This window comes from Bactrocera neohumeralis, chromosome 4 (genome assembly GCF_024586455.1).
Source record: "Bactrocera neohumeralis isolate Rockhampton chromosome 4, APGP_CSIRO_Bneo_wtdbg2-racon-allhic-juicebox.fasta_v2, whole genome shotgun sequence".
Lineage (NCBI taxonomy): Eukaryota > Metazoa > Arthropoda > Insecta > Diptera > Tephritidae > Bactrocera > Bactrocera neohumeralis.
This window is the reverse complement of record NC_065921.1, coordinates 23,459,911-23,472,559: the sequence shown is the minus strand read 5'-3', so window position 1 is coordinate 23,472,559 and position 12,649 is coordinate 23,459,911. Positions and strand designations below refer to the sequence as shown.

Here is a 12,649-nt window from a genome sequence, read left to right as displayed (position 1 = left end):
TATTTGTGAAGTGTATTCTAGCTTCGGTTTCACCGTTTTTTCTTGATTCTTACCTTTTCGCCCCATTTTTTTGTTTAAGAAAAACAAATTTTTTTTTGTATTTAAAATTTCTTTGTTTTAATTTTTATTTCCATACGAATTATTATTGTATTTGTATTGTTTCATTTCGTTACAATTACGACACACTTGCTATATATATTAATATATATTTATTTATATAATTTAGTACTAAATTCAATTACAGAATTACTAAGTTTAGCATGTCTAAATGTATATATTATTATTTTTAGGTCTATTTAAAAGTGTCTTTATTTTTTGCTTTTTTTGCTTTAGTTTGACTTACATACAACAACAAAAAATTTATGCACATATATACATATATGTATGTATATGTACGTGTGTGCGCACACACATTTTATAACATTTTTCGAAAATGTTTAACTTATTACTAATATTATGAATTATTTTGTTTGCCTGACTAAGCGCTAAATGCTGTTGAAAGGTGATACCGGAGAGAAAACTTGGGGACCTTACTTTTTATAAAAAGATGTTCGAAACAATGCATAACTCAAAATAACGTTTTCTAATTCTTGTTGTTGCTTTTTGTTGAGTTGCAAATGTCACTATTTTGTGACCAATGGATTTTCGAAAAAAATTTCGAAAAAGTTGAAAACACAAAATACTTTTTTTCTGCATATTGTTGTTGTTTTATGTTGAGTTCTGACTTTTAAAGTTGCTAATGTTACTATCTTGTGACCAATGGATTTTCGAAAAAGGTGATAAGTCAAAAAAATGTTTTTCCCAATAATTGTTGTTGTTGCTTTTTTGTAAAGTAGTGACTTTTGTAGCATTTCTTTGTTTAGCTTTTTGTGGTCTGTTCGAAAATTTTTACTTGTGTTCGACAGCTGCGCTTTAAAAAAATAGTTTAAGATGCTCGATATTGTTTTTGTAAAGAACCAAAAAATTTGTTTTTTTTTTTACAACGGCGCTTCTTTGTTTTTGTTCTGCTAAAAAAAGTTAAAAAAAAATATTTTTTTTGCCTTTCTGTTTCTGTTTCTGTTTCCGTTTCTATTTTTATTTATTTTTTTTTGTCCTTTCTTCTGCTTTGTGTAATAATGCTACGGACTACAGGAAAGTGGGACAAATGTTACGTAACTATTTAATAATAATTTAACGCACTTTACTTACACTTTAAATTAGCTTAAGCTACTTTATGTAAGTGATGTCACTATTAATTATATTTACAGCTTTCTTCTTGTTAACTAAAGGCTTTTACATTTAACACAAAATTATTTAATTAGAATTATTTAAATGCTAGAAAATAGCTTTTTACAAAAATTTACAGTTTCTATATTTACGTTTATTTTTTTACACATAATATTTCCGCTGAAATTTTAGTTTCAATTAAAAAAAATAGGATTCAAAATTTTCGTGCTTGCTTTTACTTACGTTTTTATACACAAGTTTTATATTCGTCTACTAAAACAACGGTAATTATAAAATGTCGATTTAATAATTTTTTTTTGTTGATTTTTTTTCAATTTTATTTTAATTTTTTTTATGTGCTACTTTAAAAATAATATTGCACATAAAAACAATTTTTTATTTAACACAATTTTACTACGAATTTAATTAATTTTTAATTTTAAATTTTCATAATATTTTTCCTGATTTTAATGATGATGATTTGAATGGCGTCTGAAGAGAAATAATAAAATTATTGAGATCTGATTTTAACTGATTTTTATTGTGCTATATTATATATACGGTCGCATATGTAGATTTAGGCGGCAAAAGCTGCAAACTTTTTATTGTTTTTTAATTAACAGCATAAAAAAATTAACAGTAAACTAAAAAAAATAATCTACATAAAACACAGACAACAAAACGAATTATTTTTTTTATTAATTTTTATTAATCTTTTTTAATTAATTAATTAATTTTTTTTTAAATTTATTTATTAATTAATTATTATCAACATTTTCAGCACTTAATTCGAGTTTACTACATTTTTAAACTGTTAAAGTTTCAACTATTTTTTATATTATTTTAATTTTTATTCATAATTAAAATTTATTTATAATAATTATAAGTAATTGTAATTAAATTCATCTTAGCATTTTACTTTAATTACTTACACGCAAATATTTATATATATATAATTATGTATTGAAATTATTAATTTAAAAATTTAATTACAGCATTTTTGTTGTTGTAAATATTTTACACTTTATTTTAAAATAATTTTTATTTTTAATTAGATAAATTTTAAATTACCTTCTTTGTGTACAACATTTTTGTTTATTGTTTTTATTTTTCATTAAATATACGCATTGGAATTATCTATGAAAATAGGATCGGTTTGGTGTATGTATTGTTGTTGTTGTTGTTGGTGGTGGTGTTAAACCGCTGGCCAGACCCTGTAATTGGTATGAGAGGGAACACTGTATCATTAGTGAAATAAGCGCTGTGTATCGCGATTGAAAGTTAAAATTTTAATTTAATTATAATTAATAATATGTATTTTTTTTAATTAATTATGAGTAATTAATTATTTGTCATTAATTTTTTAGAAATTAAATTGAAATTAGTTATTTGCAATAAATAAAAATAATTGCAATTTAATATATGTAATTAATTATGTGAAATTAATTAGTTATTATTTTTTTAATTTTATTTGTAACTAATGATTTGGAATCAATTACTTCTAATTAATTTGTTTCAATGCAATAAAAAATAATTAATATATGCAATTAATTAATTGGAATTTATTTTTCTCAATTTTATTTGTAATTAATTATTTGCAATTAATTATTTCTAATTATTCTGTAATTAATTTTTTAAAATTTTATTTTGCAATTAATTATTTCGAATTAATGATTTAATGGTAATTAGTTTTTTAAATTTAATTTGTAATTAATTATATGCAAAAAATAAAAATAGTTGAAATTTAAAATATGTAATTAATTAGTTGAAATTAATTTTTTAAATTTTTTTTTAATTTGTTTCATTTGAAAAAATTATTATCTTGATAGTTACTAGAGCTACTTACGTTAGTAACGAAGGATTCGTTTCTGGCTGGTACCAGTATTGTGGCGGTACATAGCCGCTCATTTGCGGTGGCGGATTGTGGTGATGCGATTGCGGATGTGGTGGCGCTGGATGAGGTGGTTGCGGCGTCATTTGCGGTGGTTTGTGATCGATCCAATGTGGCTTCTGATCCCATGGCGCTTGCGTAGGCGGACTAAGACCCGTTGGAGGGAATTCTAAAACACGGAAAGCGAAACAACGAGAGGAATAGAGAGAGATAGAGAGAAATGTATTAATATTTGTTGTTAAAACTGAGAAGTGCTTGTTTTTAACTAGATTATAATACTTAATTAAAGTACGTATTAACAATTACTTATTTAATTTTTTTAATTAATTTTTTTATAAAGCTTTTGTAAATTAACAACAGTATTACTTTATTAGTATACAAAATTAAATAAATTAATTCATTGTAATTAACAAAAATTAAAGTTAAGTTATTGAATTATTTTAAATTTTTTTAAATTAATTTTTATTTTTAATTAAATTTTCTTTTAATGTGTTTAATTAAATTCAAATTAAAATAAATTTTTAGCCAAAATATTTTAAAGCTGGATAATTAAATTAGCATCAAAATTTGTTTTGTTTAACTTACCAGGTGATAACTCGGACACAGGCGTACTTGATGGCGTCGGACTATGTCCGGGAGGTAGATAATGTGATGGTGAGCCGCTATTGGAGCCACCGCCGTTATTACCGCCTGCAATGATTTTGAGATAAACTTTTTATAAATCAGTTAAAATTATATAGTATCAACGAAAAATTAAAAAAAAATATAATAAAATTAATATTTTAATAGGCCTTTGTGTATATATATGTATGTGTACATACGTGCAAAATTTGTCTCTAACGGTACCTACATTTTTGTATAATAAGTGCAAATGGCAACTCTAATTTTATAGGTCACATTCTTAGTTAGTATTTAGCTGTTTTTTTTAATTTGTTTTATTAATTCTTCTTTTTTAATTAAGCTTTAGAACTAAATAAATTCAATGCTATTTTCTAGTGTTTTAAAGATTAAGATTTGAAATGATTTTCAAGGCCAGTTCAATTTTTAAAATATTTTTTAATTAATTATGAACTTAGTTTTTAATTATTTTATAATTTATTTTTTTTAATTATTTTAATTTATTAAATTAAATTCTAATTTAATTTTCAACAATTTTTTATTTAACTTTTCAACATTAAGTTGTTAATTTTTCTTAATTAAATGCAATTTTAATTTTTCATAAATTTTAATAAACTTTTAATTATTTTTTAATAACTTTTAACTAATTTCCACTTTAGATTTTTAATTAACTTTTTATTAATTTGAATTTTAATAAACATTAATAAATTAATAAATAAATAATTTATTTAATTTCAATTTTCGTATTTTAATAAATTTTTAATTAAATTTAATTTTTGTCTTTTAATAAATTTTTAAAAAATTTCAGCTTTAATTTTTAATAAAATTTTAATTAATGTCAATTCTTTTCAATATCAATTGAAGGAAAAAAAAGATAATTAATAAGTTTTGAGAAGAATTGAAATTCAATAAAAATTTATTAAAAAATTAAAATTGAAATTAATTAAACATTTATATTAAATAAAATTTATTAATAAAATTTTAATTAATATCAATTTTAGTTTTTTAATAATTTTTTTTTATTAAATTCAATTTTTTAATTAATTTTAATTTTATTTTTTTAATAAATGTTTAATTAATTTAAATTTTAATTTTTTAATAAATTTTTAATGAATTTCAATTCTTCACAAAATTTATTAATTATCTTTTGTGCTTAATTAAGCCTCACCTATGCAAATATATACACATATACACAAAGGTGAAATGTAGCAGCTTTACTTAAATTATGTTTTTCAATAAAATTTCAAAACTCACCACTGTGCATATTTTGATTTGGACTATGTTGACCAGGATTTGGACCACCGCCACCCAATGGCATGCCGCCGGTACCAGGCGCTTGTGCAGCTTTCATCATTTTTTTGTACTTCGAGCGTCGATTCTGGAACCAGATTTTCACCTAAAAAGAAATACAAAATAAAAACATTTTTAGTAACAATTAAATAATTAAAATTTTAAGTATTTTCTGATTAAAATTAAATTATTTTATAAATATTTCAACAATATTTAAGCCTCTAAGCACATGCCGTAAGGTTCATAGTCTAATTACTAGACTAGGCGTGTGAAAATTCAATCTTTTTCCGAAACTTCGTTCGTGATTATTAAGAAAATAATGAAATAGATAATCATTACGTCATCTTTGAAAATATTTCATGAATAATTAAGTGCTTTTATGATGCACCTGTTACCGTACACATAGCGGTACAATTTATGTGCCTAAGTTACAAATTTCCAGCCGACTATACATATAACGGTACATATATATGTATAATAAGTGTGTTGTTCATTTATTCATTGAATGAAAACTTAATTACTGATTACAAAACGCCGTCGGCATTTAACGCCTCTTCGTGTTAATTAAAAATTAATCCTGCCTTAATTAAATAAATAATTATTCTAGCGTTAAATTTTTATAAATAGTGATTTAATTGTTGTTATTTTTTGATTTTTTCGAAATTTTTTTTTATTTTTTTGTTTTGTTGGTAGGAATTTATTTTTTTTTTTTTTTTTTTGCAATTTTGGGCTTAGAAACCAGTAAGAGAGGACAAATTTGTCATGATATAACTTATGACTTCTGAAAGTCATATCTTTTATGCTGTATTATATATATATATATATATATATATATATATTGTTTATTATGTATTTAAATATATATATATTATTTTTAAATACATACATATTACTTATATATGTATATTACTGCACCTGAATGCTTCAAAAGGTAGATTCCAATAACTCAGCTGTTTAGAGTATATATATACATAGGTATGCATATATATGTATGCTCTTAAGTTAGTATATATGTATAGATGTATAAACAATAATGCTAATGGCTGCTCATAAATCATATTGCCACAATCAAAAACCAGCATTTATAGTTACAACAATAAAATTAATATTATTGCCTTGAATTGGAAATATTTCAAACACACACACACATGTCCACATGTAAACGATGTATAAGTTATTATTTTTACTTATGTAACATTAATTACATTTTATTGGGGCATTAATTTGAGTGCTCAGCTATTTTTTTCGACTTTATTTTTAGAAATAAAATTTATTGCCGGCATTTGCTGGTGTCAAGTTTGCAACAGGGATGTAGTAAAAAAATATAATTTTTATATAAAAAAGCAATATCATTATAAAAATTTAAAATTACAAACAAACACTATGTATATATTTTATAATAAATTTGTTAAAAAAAATTTAGAAACACAAATGTTTTCATAAAAAAATATACTATTACATTTTGTAAAATAATAATACAATAAAAAAGCATTATTACTTTGAAAAAAAAAAATAATTAAAAACAAAACATCTCTTTTTAAAAATAAATTGATTTTTTGAATTTTTTTAAACATAAATATTTTCATTAAAAAATATATTATTACATTTTTTAAATTAAAATAAAAACAAAACATAAACATTTTAATTCATAAAAAGAAAATATTAAAAAAAATATAATTTTTGTATTAGAAAATGAAACCTCTTGAAAAATTTAACGTTTTTTCGAAATTAATAATTTGAAAAAAAAAATATAAAGTTATAAATCTAAAAAACCAAAAAAAAACATTTTTGATGATAAAATGATTTTGAAAAATACAAATAATTTTTATTATGAATTTTTTTTTAAATATTACTATTTTTATATTAGAAAAAAAATCTTTCTCAAAACTTTACATTTTTTTAAATTATTTAAACATTATAAAATTAATATTTTGAAAAAAATTTCAAAAATATTTAATTATCTAGTATGTATTTTATATATTTTACTATGAAAGAATATTAAAAAGAGTTTAGACCACTCTAGTGCGGCAAAAAATCACCTTATTAAAAATTTTCGTTTCGAGAAATCAATAAAAATTATTTTAGGATCTCTTTATTATGGATCAAGTTTTTATCTTGAAAAAAGATTTCAATTTTCATTGAACAAATAGTCTTCTCCAAATTTGAAATTGGAAGAAGTTTCAAATTTTCATTGAGAAAACAGTTTTCTGCAAGTTTGAACTTGGAAAAAGGTCTCAAAAATCTTGCAAGTTTAAATAGAAATAGCACGAAGAGTAATGCATCACTTATATAAATTTAGGAAAAAGTTCAAAATTCGTATAAATCATTTATGTGTAAAATATATATATTTTCTTTTAATCCACAGTGCTTTTTCCCTTAACAACTCATTACGCTAGTACCTAGTAGTACCTAGACACTACACCCCTTACACTACCAAGCTTTCATTCTAAATTTTTTATCACCTGCGAAAAGTTGTTGCATAAAATTCCTTGAAATCTGTGCGGTTTCGCACATTTATTTGCACCAATTCGACGAACAGCGTGTGAAATTCGACAACGCCTTGATATTTACGACACCACTTACATAAAATACAACCACACATGCATATACAACCGTTGGCGCTCAAGACACTGCATAAACAAGTAATACAGCAACCTCAATATGAGTATAAATCAATGCAAATTTAAACATTAAATCCATACATGTATGTATGTAAGTTTGTATCTATGTATGTATCAATTAAATATGAACAACTGTGCAATAATACATGACATAGTGAATTAATTTCTATGCCTTCTGCGTCAGTGGTTAAACGCCCAATGGCAGTTATGGCTAAACAAGTTGATAGCTAGTAGCTGCAAGCGTGTGTACACGGCCTAAATTGTTTGGGTTTTGTGGTTATAAATATTGTTTATAAACATTTTAAATAGTAACATACATAAAAATATGCACACAAGTGCTACAAGTGGCAAGAGTTTAGCAGAAGAAAGAAATATATCGAAAATGGTTAATTTCGATATTGAAGAAATGCATAGAAAAAACTATTGAGTGGGTTCAATAGAAGCCTAGGGACTCATAAGAAGTTATGGTTACTAAAGTTTTAAGCTAAACTTTCATTTTTACTTTCGTACGGAAGCGTTAAGGAACCTTAACCCAACTTAATCCTAACCTCTATCTAGAAATCGCTTATTTTTCTAATACCAACCAATTGATCCTTTTACCCTTTTTACTGCTTCATTTTATGGCCAAAGCTCTAAACGCTCATTTTAATTTATCGTCATCCATTAGTATGGCAACTACAAGCCAAATCGCGTCCACTTAATGCCAAAAAAAATTAAACTTTTTGATAAGGAAATTATGCGCACAAATGAGTGAAGTGAGAAAACGTGTTATTGTTGTTGTCGCAAATGGCTTTTCAATTGAGTTTGCAATGTTAATTGTCGCAGTTCAGCGTGTAAATGTGGCAACTATATACAGCATGCACGTTGAAGTGAAAAATAGCAGAAATTATGACTTTGAGTGGACAGGTGGGTCAAAATTAATTGCTGGCAATAAAAGATTTGAAAGGAAAACGTATGAACTGTTGAAGTTAATGCATTGATGAAAGGTGAGCTTTGAAAAAGCTTAATTTGATGGAGAAATGTGCGGCAGTGTGGGCACTCTGCTGACATATGTATTACTTTGTTTTTAAAAAATTCAAAAGTATATTCAAAATTTGTAAAGTTTTGGTAAAAAATGTATTATTAAAAACTTTATTTCATTGAAGCATTAGTATTTAGTTCCAAAATTATATTAAACCGGTAAGAAGGTCAAATAGAAGCACAAAATTGTGGAAACTGGAGAAAAATAGTACTAACAAGAAAAAACGTTAACTTCGGCTGCACCGAAACTAATATACCCTTCACAGGTGCATTTCTTTTAGTAACTATGTGTTCAATTTGTATGGTAGCTATATGCTATAGTTAACCGATTTGATCAATTTCTTCGGAGATTACATTTTTGGCTTAGAAAAAAATCTATACCAAATTTGGTGAAGATACATTGTCAAATGTGAAAGTTTTCCATACAAGAACTTGATTCCGATCGTTCAGTTTGTATGGTAGCTATATGCTATAGTTAACCGATCTGACCAATTTCCTCGGAGATTACATTGTTGCCTTTGAAAATAATCTATACCAAATTTGGTGAAGATACATTGTCAAATGTGAAAGTTTTCCATACAAGAACTTGATTCCGATCGTTCAGTTTATATGGCAGCTATATGTTATAGTGGTAGTGCTACAAAGGATTGCGCGGCCTTTGTCGACCTTCTGGATGAACGGCACTTGACCTGGGAGATCAATTTGTTGAAAACTTTCAAGTCCCATCATATCAGCGCAGCTGCAGCAGACGGTTAAGGTGTCATAGCACTGGTTGGCAACTATCTAGGCGAACTGCATTAAACTGGGTTACATCCCCGGGGCCTGAGTTACGTTCATCCCGAAGGCTGGTAGAGGCTCTCACATCACGGCCAAGGACTTCAAGCACATCAGCCTCTCCTCCTTCTTAAAACTCCGGAGAGACTGATGGACTGATACATAGGGAAGCGCATTCCGATAAACCATTCATCAGGAGCGCAACATGCTTATTGTAAAGGCAAGTCAATGGATACCGACCTGCATACTATCGTGTCATGGCATGAAGAAGCCATTAGGGTTAAAAAAATCGCTTTTTGGACTTTCTTTGATATTGAGAGAGCTTTCAATAACGTCCTGCCGGAAGCAGTCGTAACTGCTCTGCACAATCTTGGGGTTGAATCAAACCTCAACACCTCATTTTCACTCTTCTGTGCACGTGCACGACGAAATGTGAGTAGGGCAACCCTACAACGTGGAGTTCTCTCTCCTATTCTATGGATTCTGCTCGTTAACGATCTGTTTAAAAAATCTTGAGGTTAGTGGCTGATTGCCTATGCAGACGATGTAGCAATTATGGTCAAAAGAAAGTTCCTGAGTACCGTATATGGGTTGCCGCAAGGGTAACAATTAGGCAGTCGGAAGTGGTCTCGCCACAAACCCAAATAAAACACTTGAAAATTCAACCATTCACCTTGCTTTTCCCGAACTCAGCTAGCCCATAAATAATGTTTCTTTAAGCTTTGTTATTCAAACTTTTGTTTCCGATGGGTTTCCTATTACGTTTTTTTTTTGTTTTAAGGAATTATCTACCTGGTCTGCAAAATTATATGAATTTAAATTATTTTCATCATATTCTTTGAAGTAACTAATTTTTACCGTGAAGGCTTTTGTAGCTATAAAACTGCGTGCAGGTATAGTAGTCTGTTTTTGTATGTGTATTAGAATCTTACATATTAGATGAAAAGTGCAAATCACTTGCGATTCAAAAGAGCTAAAAATTATCGATTTCCATTATATAACTAATTTTCGATGCGATTAACTCGCCTGTGAATTAATAATTTTCATCGTAAATTAGCAATGCTCGGTAGCGCAGAAAAGCAGAACGTGTGAAAAGTGCTCAGATGTGTGGCTGGTACCAGGCGAAGTGGCTACAAATTAACTCGCAAGCAAAAAGTATGCTCATTTTTACATTACTAAGCGCATATTGTACACAGTCATACTATTTATATATTATATATATGATTACATATATGTACATGTAGCTATATTTATGTACATACATTCATATATTTATATGCATATATATACGTATATGTATATATACTAAGCATGTTGAGACCAGCGTTGCATTTAAGCACTAATCTCTGCAACTGGCCAACGGCATGTCCAAACAGGTTAACCGCCGTGGCGATTATTTAATTTGTATAACAGTGTAGCATTCTGTGAAATGCAGATTGGCGTCGCACACGCTTGCAATCAGTGCCGACGCATTAAAAGTAGTGTGTGCGCGAGCGCCTGTGTGTGTTTGGGTGAATGTGTGAACGATGCATTAGCGTGTTCCTATAAAATACGCGCTGCAAGCAATTAGATTGCAAAATAATAATTATAAGAGAGAAGAAAAATCACGCAGAGTGAAAGAAAAGCCTTTCAGAATGATGAACTTCTTAATAAAAATGAAGAAGGAACACAAAAAAGTTCAAAAAAATATGTGAAAATAATTCTCAAAAATATTATTTTTATATAAATACAAAAAACATAAATATATATACACATATATAGTGCCAAAAATATGTTAAAAAATTAAAAGAAATATTAAAAAAAATTTTAATTTAAGAAAAGTTTTAAAAAATTTTATTAAAATTATTAAAAAATTCAAACAAAATTTTAAAAATTATATTTAAAAACTATAACATTAGCGCAATAAATATTTTCAAAAATTAGGAAAAAAATTAAGCAAAAAAATAGGAAAAATTAAAAAAAAATTAATATATTCATAAAAAATCACAACTAAATTTTAAATATAAAATTTAAGAAAAATTTTAAAAAATGAATATATGTATAATTAAAAAAATTATATAATATTACAATTATAAAAAATAAAATGAAAATCTTAAAAATTAAATTTAAAAACTTAAAGCATCAGCACTCAAAAAATACTATTAATAAAAAAAAAATCACTTGGAGTGCAAGAAAATCCTTTCAGAACGATACATTTTTTTTAATATGGAATAAATATAAAAAAATCTAAAAATATGTTAAAAAGTTCAAAAAAATTAAAGAATGTAATAAATAAAAAAATGAGTTTTGATGATAATTCAAAAACAAAAGAGAAGAAAAATAAAATAGAAGAAAGAAAAAATATAAAATATGTAAAAATAAAAATAAAAAAAATAAAAAATGTGTTGAAAAGTTGAAAAAATAAACAAATCAATAAATATAATAAATAAAAAAAATGAAAAAATAAAAAAAAATGTTTTGAAAATTATTAAAAAAAAAAATAATAAATAGAAGAAAGAAAAATATTAAAAATAAAATATGTAAAAATAAACAAAACAAAAATTAGAAAAATAAAAAAAATGTCTTGAAAAGTTGAAAAAATAAAAAAATTAATAAATATAATAAATAAATAAAAGGAATAAATAAAAAAAAAATTTCGAAAATTATTAAAAAACAAATAAATAGCAAAATACGAGTAGAAGAAAGAAGAAAGAAAAATATTCAAAATCTCTGTTAAAAACTAAAAAAATAGAAAGTGTAATAAATATAATAGTATATAAAAAAATTTAAAAAAATTTGAAAACAAAAAATGATAATAAATTTAAATAAAAAATAGTAATTAAATTTTTCTTAAAAATTTCATTTAATTTATAAAAAAAGTGTAAAAACTAAATAATTTTTTTTAACTGTAAAAATAAAATTGTAAAAAATATGTAGCAATAATAAAGAAAAAATAAAAATCTGCAGCCATTAGACTAACCGCCTTACAAACACATGCGCACGCGCTCATTGCCATTTCTACACTTTTACTTGTTACAGGAAATGGCCTACCGCTCGCTACCGATTGTTACAGCTACCAACTGCTGTTACTTACTACACACACATGCTTATCTGAGTATGTACGTGTGGCTGTTGCCGTTTTATTGCGGCTGGCAATTTTCTTCAAACTATTTTCCTACGCTCGCTTTGCTTTTATGATTGCTGCTGCGCAGAAACCACTTTCGCTTGATAGACGAGCGCGATCGCTCTA

At 25.7% G+C, this 12,649-nt stretch overlaps 1 protein-coding gene across 5 annotated transcripts in view; it reads right to left on the bottom strand.

The window, feature by feature from the left end:
* Positions 1 to 1,047: 1,047 nt before the first annotated feature.
* LOC126757513 (homeotic protein distal-less) overlaps positions 1,048 to 12,649 on the bottom strand; it is a 103,427-nt gene continuing 91,825 nt past the window's right edge. Inside the window, exons 4-7 of one of the 5 annotated variants that reach the window (XM_050471487.1) lie at positions 4,970 to 5,111; positions 3,683 to 3,808; positions 3,053 to 3,266; positions 1,048 to 2,444 (exon numbers count right to left, since the gene is read on the bottom strand). In XM_050471487.1, the coding sequence (XP_050327444.1) occupies positions 2,402 to 2,444; positions 3,053 to 3,266; positions 3,683 to 3,808; positions 4,970 to 5,111 (525 nt within the window). In that variant the 3' untranslated portion in view covers positions 1,048 to 2,401. Of the gene's footprint in view, positions 2,445 to 3,048; positions 3,267 to 3,682; positions 3,809 to 4,969; positions 5,112 to 12,649 lie in introns of those variants that run through there. The other 4 variants (XM_050471489.1, XM_050471488.1, XM_050471491.1 and 1 more) reach the window with 4 other exon arrangements.